Source organism: Sander lucioperca, chromosome 13 (assembly GCF_008315115.2).
Source record: "Sander lucioperca isolate FBNREF2018 chromosome 13, SLUC_FBN_1.2, whole genome shotgun sequence".
NCBI lineage: Eukaryota > Metazoa > Chordata > Actinopteri > Perciformes > Percidae > Sander > Sander lucioperca.
The window spans coordinates 34,420,454-34,444,617 of record NC_050185.1 but is presented as its reverse complement, the minus strand read 5'-3'; the positions used below and the strand labels follow the sequence as shown (position 1 = coordinate 34,444,617).

Genomic DNA, 24,164 nt, shown 5'->3' with positions numbered 1-24,164 from the left:
ATATCGCGTCCGGGCCGACCCCCGGAAGTCACAGGAAGCAGAATTCGGAGGTGTAACACTTATTTTCTTCCGCCACAGCTGGAAACACTCAGCCGAAAAACGTCACCCCACTTCTGAACATGTCGTGATAACCGTTCATATTTGCATCTATCTAATTATGAAAGATATGACGGGGATTTTGACTAAACCTCACGTCTTGTATTGTTTATTATTTATGTTATATAATTCTTATATTTTGAGATTTGCTGTCACCGCACAAGGTAAGAGACTGACAGCAGGTTGTTAGCTCGTTAGCGCGAATATTAGCTAACAGCTAACCTGTTATCATACTAACTAACTAGCTAGTATACTTGTCTTTAATGTGAAGAAGTTGTCTCCACGTTGTGTCAGCTTAACCAAACGAACCCTGTCCATTAAACTAATATAACCGCTAACGTACGCGAGTGAGCGTGTAACAGTTAGCCTAACGTTAATTTATAAATATTATAATGTGACATGGCTAGCTAACGTTAGGGGTTTAATGTTAGTCGAAAAGCTAGTGTTTTACGCATTGATAACCTTGCAAGGAAGAGCAAGAAGTTATATTTGGGAAATTGGATTTCTTTTAATTTTGGTTACACTTTAGTAACCATCACTAATAAATGGTAAATTGATAGCAAAATGTTAATAGTTATTTTACTGTTAAAAAACAATGAAATTATCATTATTAATTGTGTCTAGTTATTAGAAATAATATAACTACTTAACATTATTTTAACAGTGTATTGTTGCAGTTTCTTTAGAGAAACTGTCAAGGAGCCTATCTTTAGCACTGTGTCATACACTTTCAAAAAACAAAACGTATAGATGTGAGATAAAAGTCTTATGGACTGTGTTTGATCTATAATTGACTTTTTCTTTAGAGAATGTTGAGTCCCTGGAGCTCATGCTGTCAGAGGATGCAGTGTCTGACTTGGAGAACAGCCCCAAGTTTGTGGAGTCCGAAGACCTGGACTCTCTGCCGAAGAGACAGTTCAAGACAGCCGAGATCGCAGATGCTGTGATGGGAACCGAAGCACCCATCGATCCATCTGACATCGAGTCCCTATTCCCCAAAAATGTGAAAGACTTCCAGTCAGGCTTTTCCCCGCCTTGTGATGAGAACAGTGCCCAGTGTGGTTCACCTGCTCTAGCTGCCAATGAAGCATCCCTGGAGGAGGGGAGCGATGAGTCATCACAGCAGGTAGTTTACTAGAAGCACTATAACATGAATAGAAGTTGTTGTAAATTGCATCTTGGTTACAGCTTCACCAATGTGAGGATTTGCTGTTTTTCTTAGTCTGGTGTGAATGTAAATTGAATAGCTTTGGGTCTTTTTTTTTGCTACTTTTTGACATATTATAAACGGAACGACTAATCAATGAATCGAAAAATATAATCGGTGGATTAACCTTTATTGGAAATAAGTTACCCTGTTTTTTTTAGAAGCATACCTCCGATATGATCAGCTAAAATTAACACAGTGATGAGTGCAGCAGCAGCAGTAGTAGTGCAGAAGTTGACTTCTCTCTGATTGTTTACCTCCAGATCACTCTTGACATAGTTCGTGCGGACATCACGCCAACTGAGGAGCGGAACAGCACAGAGACCGCCAAGACGTACAAGGTGAACTGTGATAAGAGGAACATCACAGGAATGGACAATTTCACAGTACAGGTCCTCGACGCTTCACAGGTATTCGTGCTGCCTATGAGGCTCACTTGTTCAGAAGTGCCCTCGGCACTGTTTACAGTTGAATGTATTTCCTAAATGTCATCTTACATTTAAGACAACTTAGTGCTTCATGCATTTTTTCAAATTGGCCATAATATTCCTAATCGTTCATCTATAATATCGGTAGCCTAGTAATCCAGTTGTGTATTGTTGTATAAACCCTAGTAAAAATCTAGTTAATTTTGCTTCATTGTAATAGATCTAAGACTTTAGGTGTTAAGCTAATAATGGACAGTTTTACTGTTCATCATATTTAATGGAAACCTGATAGAAAGGATTTGATCTGCTGATATGCTTTGACAAAACGCACAAACTACTTAACGGACAACTACCTTAGCAGAGCTAATCATATCATTTGTCATGCGCTATTTTGATACTAACAAACCAAAGTTTGCAAACTCATTTGCAAATAAAATATGAACGAGAGAAAATGTGTGCATGGTCTGGGAAAAGGGCACAATAAGCTGCCTTTACGTTTGTCATTGTGGTAAGAATCAATCCAGGGCTTATTTCACCTGTCTTTGTTTTTCATTCCAATTTTTTCTGCAATGTTCTTCATACCTGCTGTAGGAGTGCAACATAATTTTTAGTCTAGATTTTGTAAAAGAAAGACACAGTCAGTTTAGTTTTATTCTCCAAATAAAATGCCAGAGGAGAAGAATACATCTCTTAGTCTGTGTGCCTCATTTCTCTCAGGACCTGATGGAGTTCCTGAACGCTAATGGCACCGAGTGCTCCGTGGTGTTGTTTTTTACTGCTTGGTGCCAGTTCTCAGCCAGCCTGGCACCTCACTTCAACGCACTGCCCCGAGTCTTTCCCAGCATGCACTTCCTGGCACTGGATGCCTCGCAGCACAGCAGGTGAATGGTCTTTTCAATGTGCAGCATCCCTCCCTCTGTATAAGCCTCACTTTAAAGAGGCATTAAGGGATTTCTGATTCATATTACCTTTTGTGGTCTGCTAACCCGTTCTCAAACATATTACTTGAGCTTATAAACGATATATAGCACACATCAAATGTACCAGGGCTACATTACATTAAAATGGACACACTCTGCTGCAGCAGGTGTGTCGCATCGCGTCCGTGCAAATTTCAGCCATCCCCAGCCCGCACTCGGTAACCCACAAGAGCAGATTGTTTGAAATAAGCAACGGTGTGCCACTGTTTAATGAATATAGCGGAAACCCTGCATAATAATGTTTATTAAGAACTTTTTTTGTTTAGATCGATTATCTTGTATATCAGACCAGACCAGCAACTCAGGTGAATATATAAATCTGAATCCTCATTTGTCATACTTGTGTCTTGTCTGTCTCCATCTTCCACCAGCCTCTCCACGAGGTTTGGGACCGTGGCAGTGCCCAACATTCTGCTGTTCCAGGGGGCCAAACCCATGGCTCGCTTCAACCACACCGACAGAACGCTGGAGACACTCACCTCCTTCATCGCTAACCAGACGGGTACAAACTGAGTAGAAACAGTCCAAAAATGATGCCGTTTTTGAGTTTCAAGACAAGCAAGTTCTGCTTTCTCTGGATAGAGTGCTTACTCTTTGCTGAATTCGTTTTGATTTTGGTCTCTTCCTGTTGACCACACTTGATGAAATAACTAATAGTTAGGTAATAGTAAGGTAAAAACACTTGTTCTCAGGGACAGGGGTTAAGACATTCCTCTGTGTACTTACTTTGCTTTTGTTGCTGGGAAACACCATGCTCAATAATTTGAAACATGTTGTGGGTGCTGCATAAATGAAGAAACAGCAGGGAGTCTCTTGTGGATCAGATGAGTCAAATTAATGTCTCTATTAATTTATTTTTTAAAAGGTTGGTTGACTTAAGTACTAAACCTTTTTCTCAGAATCTAGGTAGTTGTAGCTTTTTGGGAAAAATAGATTCCTTCTGTTCAAAATCTGTTTGTTTTTTTACTAAATAATTATTTATTTTATTTTTTTTTGCTTGTAAGCTTTCTCTGAAATGACAAATAAAAGCATTCTACATATACACTCAGCAAGGGGTCATTAGTAGCCATCATATAGTTTTAAACCAAACTAAACCACACTTTCAACTATTAAAACTATATGTATTCCATCACTGCTCCTCCAGTCTGCTGTATTTTTTGATAAACTGTTTGTTTTCCAGGGTTTGAAGTCAGCCCTGACAATAACGTGACGGATACAGACCGCCTTGGCCCCCTCCCCAGCATCCCGGTGAAGAGCATCGACTGGCTGCTGGTCTTCTCTGTCCTCTTCATCACAGGCTTCACTATATACGCCATCCTGCGGACAGAGAGCATCCGCTGGCTCATACCAGGACAGGACCACGAACATCAGGACTGAAAACACAGACTGCAAGTCACTGGATGTAAACGATCACTTTATAAACAATTTCATTTGTTGTTAAAATTAACAGTTGCTAATTTGCTTATGTTTCAAGTGTGTGATGAACAAAAATAAATGTATGTGAGCCATTGCGATTTATAAAAAAGAATGTAATGATTTGTAGCTGTTAACATTTCAGAGCTTTTGGCAATGTTAGAGAAGTCAAAGCTAGGGCTGCACGATATGAGGAAAATATCTCTGATTATTTTGACTGATATTGCGATTGCGATATGATTCACGATATTGGAGGGAATGATCGTTTTTGTATCATTCTCATTTTCATTGAAAATGATTAACATTGAAAGAAATTAAAATGATTATAATGTGATTTTTGCGAGGATTTGTACCAAACAAAAAACATTTTTTTAGTCTGTAGGATACGATTTGTAGGCTGGGACATCTCTGCAGCACTCCAATAATTAATTCAGAACGGTTTGACACATATTTTGCCATTAACAAATATTGCGCCCCCCCCCCTGCGCTTTGGATATTGCATTAGTCCATATTGCGATTTCGATACAATTGAGATTAATTGTGCAGCCCTAGTCAAAGCTACAGGCTTGTGTTTGTGTGTAGTTCTCTTCTATGATTTTTATTAGATCTTCTCTTACAGCCATAATCCTGAAGTACAAAGTACAAAAAACGCTATGACTTTACTATGGTGAGGTAGGAGCAAGATCACATAAAGCAAAAGCTGCAGTCAAGTGTAGTCCACTAATTTCATTAAAACAAAAATGAACAAGAATGTATCCACCGTTTTTAATCTGACAGAAATGGTTTACTTGAAAGTATATAAACACATAATTAAAGGTTGTTTTCAGAAAGGATATACATGGATATGCTACTGGAAATATAGTTGATTTTGTTCTAATTTTGTCATGATCACTGGAGGATCTGGTTTGCAAGACATCCATTTATCACTGCAACACTTTGGCATGACCAGACTCCTATGGAAACTATTGGATTTTATGCAGGCAGTAAACTGAACAGCTATGGTAAAGGGTGTAAGGACAGTGGAGGACACGCAGGGAGTAGAAGAGTTGGTAGTTGAAAGGGATAACAGTTGACAAAGTGTTGGTTATGTCTGGGCTAATGTTTACCTTGAGGACGAGCAGCTCATGGCCCAGCAACCGTCTGTTCAGGGTGAGCAGTCTGCTGCTGCCTCCGCTGTACAACAACCACTTGTCTAAAATGGTGAGTGCTCCAGTGACAGCCAGTCTTTTAGCATTAGCATGTATACAAATCTACGTATTCCAAGCTGGAGTTATTTAATGTAACAGTACGTATGAGTGTAATCTCGCGAGTCAAGAACTGTACAAACGTGTAGGCTCTGAAGTAGCAAGTGGCGATAGCCCCATGGAACGCGCCGTTAGTAATTAAAAAAAGCATGTACGCCAAACTCTATATGAAAAGTTCTGAATTAAATGTCTACCTGCACGGCTGTAAAATGACACGTATTTTAGGCAGCACTTGTGGCATTTTCGAATTGCATCAAAGCTAATTTTGAATTCGGCGTAAATGGTTTAATGGATATAACTCATGTCACGAGACAATAGAACTTGAAATTTCAATTCTATGAGTTCATTGCCCTTAATTTTGCACTTCAATTTTGTGAGCACTTGAGATATTAAATTGAAGATTCCGACGATAAATGTTGATGTGTTGAAAAAAATGCTTGTAACAAGTCAGACAAGATTTATATTCTTATTAATGTAAGTATGAGTTTGCAAACAAGCAAGCCAATATTAAACAGATTATGAATTAGTAATGAAGTTTGGTGTGTGTGTTTTTAAATGTAGGCTACAGATGGAGAATTCATGCTCAGTAATTGTACAGTTAAATATGAATATTACAGAAATATCAATATAACTTTAGTCCATTGCTTGTTTGGTTCCTAATTACGGTAGGCCAATACCCTTATTTACGGTGCAAGGCTGCCACCTTGCGGACGCAGCACTAATAGCACTTAGGTAACTGCCACAAAGAATGTGACATCTGAATATGTAATAAACCACATCTCACTTTACTTTAAACCTGTGGTTCCAGAGTAGCAGTAAAGGCTGAATTTAATTAGCCTGTCTGGATCAAAGTGACCTTAGGTTAGAAGAAGTCTTAAAAAACAAACCCCAACCACTAATGATAATGTAATTTGTCAGTAAAAATATCAGTTTTTGAGATGTAATGTTGTTAAATAAGAATGTCTTTCCTGATTTAAAACTGAAACAAAAACATTTAATACAACCTATAGAGAACACCACAGTAGACTGAGAAAAGAGATTAAACACAGAATAATTGCTTCTTTGAATGTAATGTAATAACTACGACAAGAACAACAAAATGTACACATTCTGAGTTTGGTGTGTTTTTGTCTGCAGTCGTCAGACTCCCACTGGCTCTCTCCTGAGGACCGGGATCAGCAGGTGATAGAGCTCAGGACCAAAGGATGGGTGGATGTGGAGGGCAGAGATGCCATCTTCAAAGAGCTTCACTTTAAAACCTTTAATCAGGTGTGTGTGTGTGTGTGTGTGTGTGTGTGTGTGTGTGTGTGTGTGTGTGTGTGTGTGTGTGTGTGTGTGTGTGTGTGTGTGTGTATTTCTGACATGTTAGTTGACTTTGAGTTCAGAATGTTTTTGTAAAGTGAGGTTTTTTTTATCACTTCCTTTGTTTTAGGTAAGGGTTTGGACTTTGGTTTAAGGCTAAGATTACATTTGGCAAGGCTGACAGATCCCTATGCACGAGAACATAGTGTACAGCAGCAGGTCATCATTTCAAATAGAAGCTGTGTTGATGGGATTCACCATCCATGTAAATGAAAGAAAAATAGCAAACAGAATTGCACACACAGTAGGGCTGATTTTAGTTTCCGTGTTAAATAATATCAGACTTTAGCCATAGACAGCACTAAAACAGCTGTCATAGATATATCAGTCAAGAGTTGGATGTAAGTAGCTGCTTCAAATTATTGAGATTAACAGTCATAGCTAATCACTGGGATGTCAATGTCGCACCAAATCTGCATCCCTGTGCAGCTAGTTAGAGTGTGTAGATGGGCTTTTATTCAATTTATAATGAAAGAAAGAACTCACACAGGCAGCTGACATTAATTTTGCTTAAGTTTTTGTAGTTTTTCAAATTCCAGACGCCAGGTAGAGTCTGCGATGAGTCATTTTTTGTAGTTCTTTTTTTAAATTTAGAAATCTGTCGGTTTCTGCGTTCTGCTGTGGTCTTCAGGGGGCTGTTGTAAGCTGGCTGGAGGTTTGTTTGATGGAGATCAGGACGCAGACCGCCAGACCCACAGCCATTACGCTAACCATCGGAAACACACAAATTCATCTGTGTTTATACACTGATTGGTTGCAGGTGCAGCAGGAGGCAGGTTCCTCTCTGCTGTCATTGGATTTTTGTTTGTTGCTACCTGCAAAGAAAAGCACTGATGACTCCTGAAAGGTTGTTGTTTATGAGAGAAGCCATTATTTCAACTCGTTGTCGAGCATGGGGCTCTATAGACAGGGCAAGCTGGGTCACCTCACATGAGCAACTGTGGCAAATATTGAAAGCTGTAATAAAGTCTTGGTACTGCATGTTAAAGCACTTGGGCAACAAATGGGCAGGTTTGTCACATCTAGGGCTAAGTCCCAATACAATACCGATACTGTAAGTTACAGCACAGTTAGAGTACCTATTCTAAAACTATACTTTGAGGATATAAACATGTTTTTCTACAATTAATTAATGTTTGTGTCATACCATGGAAATGGATCATTCATGATGTACAAAAATTCCTAAAATTTACATTCATTTTCAAAGAAGCAAAATGAAATTATTGCTGTATATCATACACAATACATGTTCCTAATACAAAAAAATAAGAAAAAAGAAAACATAATTTACACAAAAAGAATAATAAGCAGAATAGTCGCATAAAATATGAAAGGTACCTTCTTTTGTCTCCATGCACTGACCAAATAATCTGACTGAATTACATTTTTTCTCAGACCACAATATTATCATCACTGTTTTTTCATTTCACAAAACATGCCAAACTTCTCAGTGCATCAGTGTTTAACGTTGTGTCAGTACAAGCAGCTGAACGACAACTTTTCCCAAATAAAATACAATCGAAAGCAAACGATTTATATCAAGAAATATTTGCTCCGAGAATAACTAAACTCGACTATGAACCTAAACATTCGATGCCAAATTCTGAGACTTTTGAAGAAGTTGTGGGATCGATACCCAGACCTAATCGCATCAGGACAGTTTGGTAATGTCACTTGTCACTTTGTGACTTCGTATTTAAGGTTGGTGCCCCGTTTCACATAAGATCTGTGTTTTTCTGATAAACTGCTTTTCAAGCCACCCAAGGACACTACATGAATTCTTTAAGAAAAATGGATACAAATCGGAGGAAAATATGCAGTTATCTAAAAAAGTGTGTTTTAAATTGGTTTATATTTAATGCTTTAGTGCGTAACTTTTATATTAATGAACGTCCGTCACATTCAAGCCATTGCCAAATGAGTTGATACAAAGCTAATTAAGACTATCAGCTCCACACAACTCTCTCTGTATTTCTCAGTATGGCTATGTCTAGAAAATGGTGTTGTCCTGAAACATTTGTGCGCAGAAAATCGAGTAAAGATAATTACCTCTTCTGAAGAGTCCATCATGTTTTTTTTTTTAATCCTCCGTGTCCTCCTTGGTTACTAGCAACTGCGTCATTACTTAGAATTCCTCATGGGGGAGACAGAAACAACGCACTATAGCTTTAATTTCAGTTGTCCTGATGAGCTGTGTGAAAATGATATCGAAACCTTTGCAACAAGTCTTTACACAACAATCTGCACTTCAGTTTCAGATCAACTTTATGATCCCACAGAGGGAAATTAGTTTGGTCCGGTGCTCCCAGACATCTCAAACTCCACAGTATAATCAAACACAGTAAGACCCCAACATAATCATATAACACATTTGATCCCGTTGACACAGAATAAACAACAAAGTCAAATTAAAGCAGTGACCACCAACAACAATGCATGGAATTCACAGAAGCTTGTGAAATGAAGAAAATATATAGTATTTTTGTAAAATATTCTCAACTCAAGGTTGACTTACAAGCTTTGTCTGAAGCTTTCGACTGTATCCCACAGTCCTCTTTAACGAATGGGAACTTGCTCCGGTGTTTTTGTGACTATACATAGTTTGGTAACGTGATAACAATTGGTCATGAAGTCCTTGAACAGAAACAAGTTTCAGAAAACAAGCTAGTAAGTGAGCCTTGAGATTAGTATATTTTACCACACATCGGTGTTCCCACAGATATGTTTTTGTATTTTCCTGAGTCTTCTGTGTAACTGACCTGCCTCAAGTTGTTCTGCAAACAACTTGAAGTGTTTATTTAATCATGCTTGTTGTACCAGACAGGTGCGGTTTATCACAGCACAGGAAACTTGTCACAAAAAAATATTACTTGAAATTTCCTGTGACTATATCACACTTATTGTGAACTGTGTAGTAGTTCATACCAGTTCTATTACTTCTGGGTGTAAAAGAAAAACTAAAAGTGATACACTAATGTTTTTTTTTGCAGCTTGCTACTTTGCCACAGCCCTGTATTGGGCGAAATAAACTGCAACATCTCAAGGCCACTTAGCGGACATCCTCTAATCCTGTCGTTAGTTGTTTTAGCCCCTAAAATAGTCAGTTTTTACACTTCCCTGTGTTTGAAGTCGGGGGGTGAGCGCTGACCTCCCCCATCTGTTCCTCCTGGCTCTAAAGCCTCTCCTCTTACCCCGAGACGTCAGGCTGCATTACCCTGAGACGCGCCAGGCAGCCAGTTGGCAGCAATTGGGGGTTCGATCAGAACGATTTCTTTCACAAACAATCAAATTGGTTCAAATGTTTCATCTCGTTTACAAACCACTAACAACCCCATCATTCCTTCTGGTAGATGTGCATTGCTTTCTGTTCTTGCCCGTTGCCACCCTCCTTTCCCCATCTCTGTCTTTGTCTGTCTCTCATTCCCATTCTGTGCCCCATGTTATTGGGGAATGAGCTCATGTTGTTCCAATTTTACATGTTGGCAACTCTCGCCGTCTGTCTCTCTGTCCCTCTTTTTCACTCTCTTTTATTCTCTCTCCAGACACCCCTCCAGTTCTCTGATGCATTTTCACAAACTCTCTAGCTCATTTTTCATGGCTGTTCTTAAAGGGCTTTTACCAGAGGGGAATGGAGATGAGGAGCGACACGCTGGCTGATTTCCATTCACCACTTATCTGCGAGTGATGGGCTTGAGGAAATCAGATCCCCGAGAGTTTATAATGAGAATAACAAATCCCCTCTCTGTGAGTTGAAACACTTCCTCTAGTGGTCTCTAGGGGGCGGTAGAGGCGTGTCTTTGACTGTATCCACAGTGGCAGTCTGTTGAATGAGCGAACACATGAGGCACAGAGCCACTCGTAGCTGCAAATGAACTAAAAAAGAACATGACAGCTGGATTTGCTATTTTGACTTTTTATTTTTCTTTGATTACTGCAAGTGGAAAGTGTTATGATGCTGTTGCAGCTCAGTAATTAATCTGCGGCATGTGGGTAAACTGTGCGTTGATAGTGGCAGTAGTCTGTGAAGTAACTGAGTTATTTTCCTCATCAAGTCCAGTGATGTTTAATCAGGTTTGAGAGGTGAAATCCTCCGTCTGGAGTCACTTTGGTCAGTGAGAATCCCTGCAATCAAACTGTGTGTGTGTGTGTGTGTGTGTGTCTTTAATACTGTACATTTTGGTTGGAATTGTGTTTGTTTTTTAGTTGCAGTCACTGAAATTGTTTATGCATCAAGCTTTATGTCATGTATGTTTACAGATTACCATCTGCTTTACGTTTCGGTGGATGAATTGGAAACATTCATGCGACACAAGTGAAATGGGTTGCCTTAAGATGCAGTTTGTATAGGAGAGGTGAGCTGTGCATGCTCAACTGTTGTGTTAAGTTAGCTGAAGTTGACAACGATGGCATTCCATCTCTTCTCCACAAATACTCAGTCATACAGTGATGGGGGGAAAAAAATCACTCAAAAGCTGCATCCGGGATGGAAGAATGGCTGGTTGTTATCTCGAGTCTGTCCTGCAAAGTGAACAAGCCCCTCCTTTAGGGAGAGAAACCTTTTTAACCAGGTAAATATCTGTGAGTGCACTAAACAGTTTTTATTTACGGGTGAACCAGGCAGAAGAGGGTGTCCACCAGGGACAAGTTAATTTGGTTTTCCAGGTTTTTTGGGGAAAAGTGCTGATATGATAATAGATTTACGACAATTATACTTAAGTATTTGGAAAAAAAGCCAAACATGAGGATTTACTGCTTTGATCTCATATCATTCTAAATTGAATTTGGTTGAATTTGGTTTTAAATATTGGGTATTTGGCTGTTCAGACAAAACAACCAATTTGAAGACATTTCTGATATTTTAAAGACTAAATGATTGATTAATTGACCAATTAAAAAACAGATTAAAGGATTATAAAACTTTAGTTTTAGCCCTATTTAGCGTACCTCGTCAACTGAGTTCATTTAGTACATCATACAGCCACTATGGCTACCAAAGAGTTAGAAATGAGCAATGGTAACATTTTGACTCACAAATGAAAATCTTGAATGTTGACCTTATGTATAAAACCATTTTCAATGTAAAATTAAGTATTAAACACTTTTTACTTTATGTCCCAGTCAAATTAGCATTCATGAAAGGTACTTTGAGTGAATGAGACCGAAGAATTCATTAAAGTCATGGTTTTATAGGAATAAATTGCTGTATTAATCAATAAGATGCAATATATTGTTAAATTATTCAAGAATATTTGCAGTATTCACTCAGTGGTATGTTCTTATAGGGGCTATATTGCTGCATTAATGTCCGTCTAACCTCTCACTGACTTCTGTACATGTCTTTGTATAAGATAAAAAGACTTGTATTGAAAATCTGTTTGAAAGGGTCAGCAATCAGGCCTCCAGATATCTAAATGGCAGGGATGTGTGTTCGTTGGCTACATTCAACCTCTTAATGAGCACATAACTGTCACAGACTGATGCCGTAAAACTCCACAAAGCTGCATCAGAAACTGTTTGAGGTCATATTAGAGCGCTATTCAGTGTCAAGGTTTGCTAGAATAAATGAATAAAATGGCACTTGATTTTTATAAATTCACAACATTTACAGTCATATTTGTGCAAAACATAATGCAAAAAATGAATATGACACAAACTTTGAGACAAACAACATGCAAAAGTTGTGGATAACCACAGACTATAAACGCATTACAAGCACCGGAAAAAGCTGCAGCGTCCACACACAGCTTTTGGACTTAAGTTCCAATTTTGAGACTGAGGAGAGCATTGCTGTGTTCCGAAAGCTCCCTCCGCTCTGCTCTCAGAGGCTGATCCCCCCTTTTTATATTCAGTCGGGGGGCTCCCCAAATCTCCTTCAAGCCTCTGCCTCTCGTTACGGGCCTTGCTCTGCTTGTGTTGAATAAGTTGTCCTACAACTCAAACTGAGCCCCTGGGTAAACCAAACTCTCAGAGCCATCCCCCTCCTGCTTCACAGGCATGCTCAAGGGTTAGACTGATGAATTATTTTGCTGACATTGACCACTTCCTTGACATTTCCTTGTTGTACTCCTTATGAAGTTCTCGTCTGACATACAAACAATTCACAAAATGTAATTCAATTGTATTTCTTTTTGCACAATTACACAACTTATTTCTGTTTTTTGTTGAGAGTTTGTCAATTGACAAGTGCGTAGTATAATATACAGTTATTATTTTTGGTCAATTATCAATTAAAATAACAAACATTTGCTGGTTACAGCTCCAAATATACTATGACTACCATGGTTTTCTTTATTAATATTGTTTTATTATTATATAATGAATATTTTTGAATACCGATGAAATTATTAAGTGATAAACTGATATCAGTATTGTCAGTAGACCTAACTTAATTAATTGTTAATGGAATTTTTTATGTTCTCAGAGTACTGCAGAGTTTCTTGACTATGGGATAGGTGTGGTCAGTAAATTAGTTTTTTTTAAAGAGCTGCTAACCCTCAAAAAATGTAGTCAGTGGACAGTTTTAGTGTCATAAATAAACGGCTTCAGCGGCTTTTTCACCCTAACAAAAATAAAAAATCTGGCGGAAACACAGACACCTGGTCATTTTCTGGCATAAAAATGTGTTGATGAATGTTTAAAATTAAAGACATTAAATAATCAGTCCAACAGTCTTTTAAAATTACATATCTATACACACATGTATACATAACCGCCCTACACAAGCGCTCACACCATATCCCTTACTCACAGCAAGAGGCCGGTTAATCGGCTCAGCGGTGTTCAGTTCCCACCTCCGTGTCCAAAATGGAACATTCCCTGGGAACTGGAGGCATCATGCATTCATCTCATCTTGTGAAAATGGCTGCAGGGAAGCAGTGAGGTGTGGCGCCCAAGCGGAGGTGGTTAGATAATCTGGCTATCAGTCCTTGGGTAAACTAAGATGGCCCTGACGTCTGCGCTCTTTTGACGAACCCAATGTCTTTTTAAGCCTTTGCTGGTAACCCAGCAGTTAATGAAGGGGTTTGCATAAGTTGGCCTTAACACCATGCCTGAGCATTACATGACACTCGTTACATAAAGAGGAACTGACTTGTGTGAACATTTGTTACACAGGATATCAGTCACTTAATGAGGGTTCACAGCGTGTATCACCTTTGTCAATCACCTTTGGCTATCAAATTGAAGCTCTTCTCAGTGTCTCTCAACTTTAAGAATGTGCATTCGAGAAGATGATGACGTTACACTAGCCTAGCAAAGCTCTCTCTACTGCATGAGAGGACTTTAGCGCTTGGCAGCTTTGCTTCATAGTTATTCAATATTTTGCTTTAAGTTACATGTCAACTTAGCGGGCAGCCTTGTCCGGCCAGCTGGAAGCTTGTGGAGCGCTGTTTGGGAAAGGAGAGAAATGAGACATAAGAGGTGTGGTTGTCTTCATCATCATCATCATCATCATCATCATCATCATCACCACCACCACCGGGCAATTCACAGCGTTCTTGCCTTTCACTGCAGAGGAGCGAAGGTTTTCCAGGGGGCTGACGCGGGTGATGATGGGGCTCGCATGGTAATCATCGGGTAGTCGTGGTGGTGTGTAATGGAGGAGAGCAGCTTGCCTTCATGTGTGTGTCGACACATGCTTGTGTGTATGCTGAGGAGCTTTGCATATGTGCATTCGTACATGCATCAGTGTGCATGTGTGTGTCTGTCAGAGACTAGTAAGAGTAGGCACAATCTGCATGCACTTAGTCCTGGCAAGACAGAGCAGGCGTTTCTAAGCCTCTGGACCGCGCGGCGGTGGAAAACCGATCTGTAAATAACAGACACATGTGTTTGAAACTGAGTCCTGTATTCCAGCCCACGGCCGCAATGAGAGAGAGAACACTGCTCTGCTCCGACGTCAAATTGTCTCATCCAGCGTTGTATGACAATCATGCCTTAATAGCACCAAATTGACTCCTCAAAAGTGGGTGCGCAGGGAAAGGGGCATAGCGGGGGTCTGCTGTCGGGTGTTTCTGATTATTTGAGACAGGGGCCTGTATAATGTCATGTCAAATTATCTGACTCTGACAGCTACAGCTTGTTGGGCCAGTTGGAGAGGACGGCTAGCTGGCTGAATGAATGGATAGCCAACTGGCTGGCTGACCTGTTGGCTCGAGAAGTGTGGCCCTGACAATACAAATGGTGTAAACAAAGCACTTTAAGAGGGAGAGTCCTTGACCTCTGTTGACATAAGACCTCATAGAGAGTTGAGGGTTGGTTTATTTCCTTGTTTGGCCCAAGTGTAGGGCGTTGTGATGACCTACAGGTGACAGACAGGCGTAGCGCCACCACTTCGGCAGTATTGTGTCCTACCTCTCTCTTTACTGCCCCCGAGGGACCACCACCTGTGAGAAAAGGCCGATACAGGGCGATTTTTCATGCCTTTTTCAGGATTTCAGGTTATTTAGACATTCAACTCCAGTTCATCTGTAGTGGGAGATTAAATTGCTTTTTTCTCGCCTCTTTTTTGCTTTCCTGGGACTGAAGAGACTTCTCTCAGGGTTCATGTTGCGTACAGGCTGAACTAGTCATCTTCCGTTTCACATTCCGCTTTCCTCCAAATTACATTTTGCTCTGTGGTTCGTTTGCACATCAATGAGGTCTAAATGTGGACATGTAACTTTTCAGGAAGTGTGACACTTCGCTTGATTGAAGCAGTGCAGCCAGCGTATTGCGCGGCACTTTGAAGTTTGGATAATGAGTATTGGCTCGGGTTGGGGTTGGTTCACTGTCAATTCAAATTAAATGGATTCAAAATGCTAATAAAAAACACACTGCTAATACAGCATTTGTTCTTAATCATTTAGCAAACTTCAGCATGCCATGAGATGGCTTTGGAAGAAAAATACACTTCTTGAATTAAAACAGAATTGAAGTGACCAATTATTCATCCAGACTACAAGTTCCTTCATTGGAAATCTGTGGAAACATTATCGTACATATGTGAATGCCGATGTTTGCAGTTGCAGGCCCGTCTTAATATCAGTGAAAAACTGTATTATTGTGAATAATGTTGCTTTAAAGTGGTGTGACCCAGTTGGCAGACATGTAGTGTTAAAAGATATCCTCTCTGTATTAAAAACGGAAGTACAACCATTATTCACAAATGCTGATCAAGGCCAGGAGCATGAAAACAGTCAAAGGAATAAATATGAAACTGTTCCAGTAAAATGAAACCCTATAGTTTTACAGTCATGTAGACGGCCATAATCAGCATACAGCGTTTGGACTGTTGGCCAGAAGTAAAAAAAAATTCAGCCAAGAAATTAAACGGGCATTTAAGTAAAGCCCGACTGGATTTTTTTTTTAGGCTAATACTGATATTTTTCCGATAACAATAACTCTGATCGCAGTGTATCATCTAATAATCATTCAACAATTTTGATAATGATCCCTCAAATTTGAGTATTAAATTACAAGCAAGACATGTACTGAATGGGATTTTTTACAGTTGAAAAAAAAAAACGACCTAAAATATATCTTTGGAATTTCTGTACTGTAATTTACAATTGTTACTGATCAGCTAACATATACAACAATACAGATATATCTGTAATTAGTCAAAATTAGTAATCTATGCAGAGCACCCTCTGGAAATTACAACATAGAAATTAACATTTCACATGGGAACAGGGAAGCTAGCTATTTGCATCACAGATACCACAGTGACATTTTGAGAGGAGGGTAATGTAGTTCTAATACTGTACTTTGTTGACGTGAACAAGCATCATTAGCTTCTGCAGCTGAAAGGTCCAGAGAGTGCAGAGCCACCACAGCAACGGGTGCCTGGTGCCAATGATGATGGCGAAAATAAAAACAAGGGAAATTATTGATTTAAATGTTAGCGTAAAAAACTGTATTAACTAGGGCTGTCAAAATAACGCGTTAATTTCGATTAATTAATCTGAGAAAAATAACGTGTTAAAAAAAATAATGCAGAACCATTCCATATTGACATTTGACCCGGAGCCGTTCTAGCCACCATTCGACTGTAAAATGAAGGAGGGAGATGAGAATGCGCTGCCTGGTTCATTAATTGGAACATTTACTTATAAAAATCTTCTTCCTGAATAGGGTTGGGTACCGAAATCCGGTGCCAATACGGCACAGGTGCCTTCACGACCTGTATCTACCGGACCGAATAGCAACGCGGATTTTGGCGCCTCATTTCGGTGCCACTGATATGTCTGTGCTTCTCTCTGATGCTCTGAAAACGGACGTTACAGGCGACAGAAACATCGCTGCACGTGATGCTAGTTAACACTATACTCGACAGCAGCTAACGTTAGCCTACCGCTAGCTAGTAGCTGGATTAAACACGGTTACAATGCTGACAGCTAACGCTAAACGGTGTAAAGTGTGACTGTATTTTACTGTAGAGGATTCAACACTGGGATATAACAATGTGCAGCTGCTGTCGGAAAAACACAGACGCACCGTCTGTGTTCAATGAAACTGGTAACCTACAGCTTCGTGGTGCATTCAAAGTTGTTGTTAAAGGCCCTTTTCCCATCTGGTGGTTGTTTTTCTCATTCAACAGCAATTTACTAGTGAAATAAGTTATTGTTATTAGTTATTACATTATTATTAAATCATTTAATTTTGACTATATGTTCCTTAATGTTGCCGACTGTTGTTTAGTACCCTTCTTTTTTTTTCTTAAACTTACTTTCTTAAAAAGTACCGGTTAAGGCACCGGGCAAAAATTATGTATGCGATTAATTTAGATTAATTAATCACAGAGTATGTAATTAATTAGATTATTTTTTTTAATCGATTGACAGCCCTAGTATTAACGTTTATTTTTATCCCAATTTTGGCCAATCGGGAGTGTGTTGAAATGCCAAGGGGATGAATTTTTGTTCCATAACAGAGTCCAGGCTGGAAAGTGAGTTTTTGGTGTTTTGAAATGGAACAATGTGAAGGAACCCTTAAGTGTTCACACAGAATCCTTTTAGCTGTCACTCAATATTCTTCGGCAGCAGATTAGCCTGAGCTCAGCCCTGAGAGAGAGAGAGGACATGTTTGGACAACACCTGACATGACAGGCTGCTTAGCCATCTCCATTAGAGCCAATAAGAACTGAGAAAAAGCAGACCGCCTCAGTCTCCAAATTGGTGCCAGTGGGGTCAAGTTGCAGGAATATGCCAATTACTTAAATTGATCAGGAGACGGTTTCCTTGATAACCAATTTGATCAAGCTGCTGATCGTGTTACATGCGTCGCGCTGCACAGGCACCGAACAGGACGTCTCAGAAATTGGTTACAACGCACTAAAAAGGCTAAATGCAATTTCTTCTGCGAGAGTAATTCTGTTTCGTCATGTCAGGTGGTGGACGGGGCTGCAGCCATGTCCTGTAAACAATGGCGTTTCAGTTGATTTAATTAGGCAGGGGGAAGTATTTAGGGGCTTAATTGAGATTGCAGTGGGAAATTGCTCTGAAATAGGCCTAGCTGATTTTTTTTCTCCTCTCTTCATAGTGGACATGACGAGGGATTTCACTCTTCTCTTTGTAGATAATTAGAATAACCATAATCACTCCCTGGATGGCCTGTGATTGGAGAGAGCCACATGCCGTACTCAAAATATGAAGAGTGTGTATGTTTCTGAGTGTGTGCCTGCATGCTGTGTGGAAGTATGCACATACATGCCTTCAGAGGGTTTTCTACGTGCACAGAGACTCCGTCTTGGGCTTTTCTGTGCCTCAGATGGCAGCATTGCTCATTGTGCTGCATGTGTCTGCCGCTACACGTTTTACTAATTTCTTTTATAGCTGCAGCAATTAGTCAAGAAATCAGTTAGTCAATCCAGAATTTTATCCAGCTATTTTAACTATTTTGATAATCAATTCACCGTTGAGTAATTTTTCTAAAAGAAAAAGAATGCCAAAATTCTTGGGTTCCAGCTTCTCAAATATGAATAGATTTTGGTTTCCTTAGTGTTCTATGATTGGAAATGGAATATTTTGGGGTATTGGACAAAACAAGACGTGAAGACGCCACCTTGGGTTTTGGGAAATTGTGATGGGCATTTCTCACCATTTCCTGCCACTTTTATAGACCAAATCGATTAATATGCGAAAACAATTGACTGATTAATCTATAATGAAAAGAAGTTTGTTAATTGCAGCTCTACTTTTTTCATCCTGGGTTTATTGATTCTGACCTTACTATCAACACTGCAACACAGTGGCATTTGTTGTGATGGAGCATTGTAATTTTGTAAGATCTCTTACAGCAGGATTTTTGTGTGTTTTTTAATAGTTTCACTAAATGATTATGTTTATATTGTTGAACTATATTTTTTTAATAGCATTTTTCCGATCACTTACCTGGGAGGCACTGGCCAGGTTGTTCTACAATTGTGTTTAATTTTTTTTAATAATCCATCACAGCTATGCAGTTTTTGATTGACAGTTGGTTGTTTCTTCCTAACCAGGCATTTGGCTTTATGTCACGAGTGGCTCTGCAGGCAGAGAAGATGAACCATCACCCAGAATGGTTCAACGTTTATAATAAGGTAATAACTTTCTCCACATTATGGCCCAAATCACAATTTGTAAAACTGATTGAGGAGTGACTTACAGAGCTGCAGTTGTTTAGTAGCCATTACAGAAATCACGGCTTGTAGAATCAAACAGTGTTATCACGGCTACGTGCGTTACTGCCATATTTACAATGCTACGGTTGGCTTATGACAAATTGCAGACACACCGAGATCAATCAACCCTGGATAAAGTCAGATGTTTTCATGTCAAACAATCCAACACTGGTGAGCTCTCCACTCAAAGCCCGAAACACACTCTGTTAGTCAGGACGACGAAAAACCCCAGTAGCTTCACGCACTAATCCCATCGTTTTTCTTGTGAAAAGCTCTGCAAATATCTCTACCTCACTTCCACAACCCCAACGCTCATGCACACTCTCACTCTCTCTGCCTCAGAAATAAAGTAGTGGTTGATATGACAAACCCAGTCCCTGAAAATCTCTCAGCATTAGGTTGTAGCCACTGAGTTACTGTGTGGTGGACCGGGTGCTCTGACAGGAATGCTGCTCCTAATCCACTCTTTATTAAAGTGGCTGTAGAATAGTGCTACAGGTCTCTGGGCCCCCACAGCACTTTCCAGCAGACACTTACACATAAATCCCACTCTGAGCTTCAGCCTCGACAAAATAGATGCTGTATACTGAGCTGCTACTGATATTCTATTAATATTCATTCATGCTCTATTCTGTTTTATTGGCTCTCAATATTAAGATGTGAGTTTACAAACATTTTGTTTTTGGGCCAGAGCTTCTCTCCAGGGAGTAACCTCATGGTTGAGTCAAACCTCAGTTGGTGGAGCCAAAGGCAGCCTGCTGGACACAGAGTTGTACATCCACTAAATGTATCACAGTTCCTGCGGGACAATATCTGTCACTCTATGTGGATCAAGGCTTAAAGAGAGAGTTCAACATTTGGGGAAACGCTGAACGAGAAATGCTTATTTGCTGTCTTTCCAAAATTCAGATGAGAAGATTGATATCAATCTTATGTCTGTGCGTTAAGTACGGAGCATCATGTTGCTAGCCTAGCTTAGCATAAAGCCTGGAAACACCTAGCATGACTCTGTCCAAAGTATAAAAAAAAAAGAATACTTAACTACATCTCTAAAACTAAACAGAAATGTAGAAAGAACAATTTGTGGTTTTACGGGGAGTTGTGTGTTAGAACTACATTTTGGCAACCACAGACTTCCTGTATTCTTGTCAACACAGAGACCAAACCAAAACCTGTTCTCACTGTCTGACTCTGGCAACCCACACTGTAATTGGAGACGCTGCACAGAAGTGCTAAGTTGATGAATAAACTGTCATTAGTCAAGAAAAGGACCCAATCACAACAAGTTTGTTTACATGAACTTCCGTGTAGAAAACTCCTGTGTCCTGTACATACAATTTAACAGCGCTGAGAAAACGGGGACAAGGAACAACTGGATATACTCTCATCTCATTTATCTAAAACACGTTTGATGCTTTCACATGTCAACACTTTCACCAACATCAGGTTGGAGACCTAATTTACCTCTCACAGACTAAAGAAAATGACACCACCCAAACTAGCAGTTAGTCAGTCCGACCGGCGGTGAGATGTTGCTGTTTGCAACGCTAGATTTGGTTTATCAAAGAAGCGAGCAAAGCAACACAGTACATAAAATAAGCACAGCAGAAACATCAGATAGATCGGACCTCCGTGTTAAACCGCCATTTGTCTACCCGGAAGTGATTTTTGTGTTCGCGCAATGTCACAGGGATTCAGTCTATAAAGTCTATACCTAACTCCCTATGAAAGTTTGTCCTTAAGTCAACAACAGTATTGAGGCACAATTACATTTACCAATACCTCTGCTGTCATGAGGACAAGTAGACGGCCTTCTCATTCTTTTAGAGTTAGGAGGTACAACACTCAAAAGAATACTCTTAATGAAAAACTCTTGATGATCAAATACAAATATTAATACTAATAGCTGCTGTAGTATTGAAAAGTGGCTCTTCGGAGTTAGTGTATTTTTGGAGAACTGCAGCTGTAGTCAGCAGTTAAAAGGGATCCTAATGATGGTCGAGAGTCAAAAAAAAAATAAGTATATAAGAACGTAAGTAGAAACCACTCCTTCAACATAATCCGCTATATTGATTCAAATTAGTTCATTGAAAATTTAATTTTGACCAGATATCCTTCTTTGCCATCTAAACTTGACAATTAGATAACATGCACTTTGGGATTTTACCAAAAATGTTTGACTCTTAAGATTTATTTTGTAGTAAAATGTTGATTGTAGTATAACTTATCCTGTTTTTGTTTTGTGATTGCAAATAATTTGTATGTGTCCTAACAGGTCCAGATTACATTGACTACACATGACTGTGGAGGACTGTCAAAGAAGGACATCAAAATGGCAAAGTTTATCGACAAAATTGCACTTTCAATGTAATGTCTTTGTCTTTAATCAGAGCCCACCTTGTTTTTATGCTTTCAGTCACAACTCTGCTCAGTCAAAGAATGATTCCTCATGTAAATGATAAAATACTATTACATATACATTCGTAGACCTCTGGGTTCTAAATAAAACCTGTGAAAGATATTCTATTTTAATATTTGTATTTTGTTTGCAGCATATCTTGTACAAGCTTTCTCTCAGAATAAAACTTGAAAAGTGATGTCTCTGTAATTGATTTACAATAATGTAGCTCTGCGCAGACTCTTAAATAAGATGACATTTCCAAGGTTTTGTAGTAAACCTTGCTCTGTGGTTTAGATTCAGGATTCCATCACCAACGGACTGGCAGATTTAATTTCGTTATGTGTATGTCACTGTGTGGGTTTCTTGTTTTCAGCAGTGTTTATTTTCACACATGGAATTAAAATGGAGTGTAATTGCTCTGCAGTACTCTGTCTGGTACTTGCCAACGATCCAGAGGATACTTTTCCCTGTCGGCCCTCCACCGGAGCACATGTTCTCCTTTTGGCCATGGAGAGCGGAGCAAAATGACGAAGGGGTGAAAGTTAGTAGAAAGGGGATTTATGTGACTTACGGTTTGGTAAGGGATGAGTTGGATAGGGCTGCTGTGTTTTCTTGACTGGATCGCCATCAGGAGAAGATCAGAAAAGAGTGTAATAAAAGCCAAATCGGTAGAACTGTGTTCATGCTGCCAACCTATGTAGCAAAATGTCTCTTTGTCTGTCCTCTCTTGTGCTTTGTAGCTTCAGCCTGGAGAAAGTTAATGTATGGATGATTTATCTACATAGTGTATGCCCAGAGGCAAGGTGCTGAACACCTCAAATGCTTTGTTGGATGGCTGGGTTGCTCCAAATTGGTCAATTGTTTCTTAACAATTAGTAATTATGCTTTGTCAGCCTTTTTGAATCAGGTCAAGGTTTTTTTGCAGGGAATTTAGATGTGAAGGCCGATACCACTCTCATGTTTGTATGGTAAATATGAAGCTAGGGCTTATCTTAATGGGTAACAATCCCCCAAACATAACTGAGTTAAGTTACTTTAACAACGAAACGAGTGGCATAGCTGAGGACGCCTAGCAGTGACATTTCTAGTTGAAGCACAGTGTAAAAAATGTGGCAAGAAGGTGTGACAGTCTGAAGAGAGGTGCCTCCACCACAATTTGGAGCACGCTTGCTGGAAACAGCAATTAGATGCTGAGCAGCCAAGGTCATTACAATGAATTGGCTGGCCTCTGCAAAGTAGAAAGCATCACAGATTGACTTGGTCAAGTGAATGTGTTTTGCGTAATTCACTCAATGTTTCATTTCATGTTTAATTTTAATAGATATTCATGCTTTTCAAATAAACTCCCATTTCGGTAGGTCATGTTGAAAAGGTTGTGTGTAAAGTTATTTTTTTTTCAGATGACTGCTGGATCAAACCCATAAAACTTGGTATGTAACCTACGCTTGACTGTTGCTGCTGTAGCTCAGTTTTCCTGTTTCTTTTAGGCCTTAACTAACAGGATAACTTGAATATTATGGGCTATAGACTATATACTATAGACATCAGATTAAATAATTTGTCAAATTTTCACAGTTTTGCCATTTTACAGTGAAGGCCATCCAGGCCCACACACATGTTGGTGAGGTTAAAGTGCATGCTCAAAGTTATATATATATATATATATATATATATATATATATATATAGATGTATATAACTATCAAATTGCAAAGATGATTTGTGAGCACTAAACCCCCCTGTTCATTCATCTGTATAGTCAAATTCTGACCATTGCATCTGTTGTGTATTAAATCACACAACAAGTCAAACCACCTTGCCTCTGTACTGTACTGTACTGTACTGTACTGTGTATCTATTGTCTCTATTGTATCTACTGTCTCCTTTGTCGGACATAGTAGCATGACAACACCTTAATCTGTTGCAGTAAATAAGTATAAGTAAATAGGAATGATTACTATGTAGCAAAAAGGGTCTCTGTGACTAATATACTGTATATATTGTACTTTAGATTGCTCTTGATGCATGTTTGTATGAGTTGTATTTTATTGGTTTAACTACTGTATATACAATTAGGTAGTTAAAAGTCCATTGGTTCCCAACCTAGGGATCAGACTCCCTCCTGAGGGACGCAGCATACACACCTGAGGGGTCGTAAGATGATTAATGGGGCAGGAAAAAGGAGAAATCAAAGTGAAAACATGAGTGGTTTAGAGGGGATATCTCTCTTAGGTTGAACTGCTAACAACTTATCTCAAACTTGGCTGCTGGCTGTAGCCTTGTATTTTACGAGAGACAGATAGAGGTATCTTATCATCATCTAACTTCTTAGCTGGAAGCAAATATGTGTATTTCCCCCCAAAACACTATTCCTGTAAATTCAAAAAGCAAATA

At 39.3% G+C, this 24,164-nt stretch overlaps 2 protein-coding genes across 2 annotated transcripts; both read left to right on the top strand.

Moving 5' to 3' along the window:
• The first annotated feature begins 10 nt into the window (after positions 1-10).
• txndc15 (thioredoxin domain containing 15) lies at positions 11-4,875 on the top strand. Its single transcript, XM_031308184.2, has 7 exons — positions 11-260; positions 903-1,222; positions 1,567-1,713; positions 2,449-2,612; positions 3,083-3,213; positions 3,892-4,290; positions 4,675-4,875. The coding sequence occupies exons 1-6, from the start codon at positions 158-160 to the stop codon at positions 4,086-4,088; spliced, it is 1,062 nt and encodes a 353-aa protein (XP_031164044.1). The 5' UTR covers positions 11-157; the 3' UTR covers positions 4,089-4,290; positions 4,675-4,875.
• Positions 4,876-5,068: 193 nt separating this feature from the next.
• LOC116056052 (pterin-4-alpha-carbinolamine dehydratase 2) lies at positions 5,069-21,963 on the top strand. The gene is made up of 4 exons (XM_031308185.2): positions 5,069-5,324; positions 6,506-6,637; positions 19,209-19,289; positions 21,646-21,963. The coding sequence occupies exons 1-4, from the start codon at positions 5,211-5,213 to the stop codon at positions 21,739-21,741; spliced, it is 423 nt and encodes a 140-aa protein (XP_031164045.1). The 5' UTR covers positions 5,069-5,210; the 3' UTR covers positions 21,742-21,963.
• Positions 21,964-24,164: the final 2,201 nt, after the last annotated feature.

Coding starts and splice junctions, on each gene's coding strand:
- txndc15 (XM_031308184.2), top strand. CDS start 158: ATGAAAGATATGACGGGGATTTTGACTAAACCTCACGTCTTGTATTGT. Junction 1,223..1,566: donor GCGATGAGTCATCACAGCAG/GTAGTTTACTAG, acceptor GTTTACCTCCAG/ATCACTCTTGACATAGTTCG. Junction 1,714..2,448: donor AGGTCCTCGACGCTTCACAG/GTATTCGTGCTG, acceptor CATTTCTCTCAG/GACCTGATGGAGTTCCTGAA.
- LOC116056052 (XM_031308185.2), top strand. CDS start 5,211: ATGTCTGGGCTAATGTTTACCTTGAGGACGAGCAGCTCATGGCCCAGC. Junction 6,638..19,208: donor ACTTTAAAACCTTTAATCAG/GTGTGTGTGTGT, acceptor CTTCCTAACCAG/GCATTTGGCTTTATGTCACG. Junction 19,290..21,645: donor GGTTCAACGTTTATAATAAG/GTAATAACTTTC, acceptor GTGTCCTAACAG/GTCCAGATTACATTGACTAC.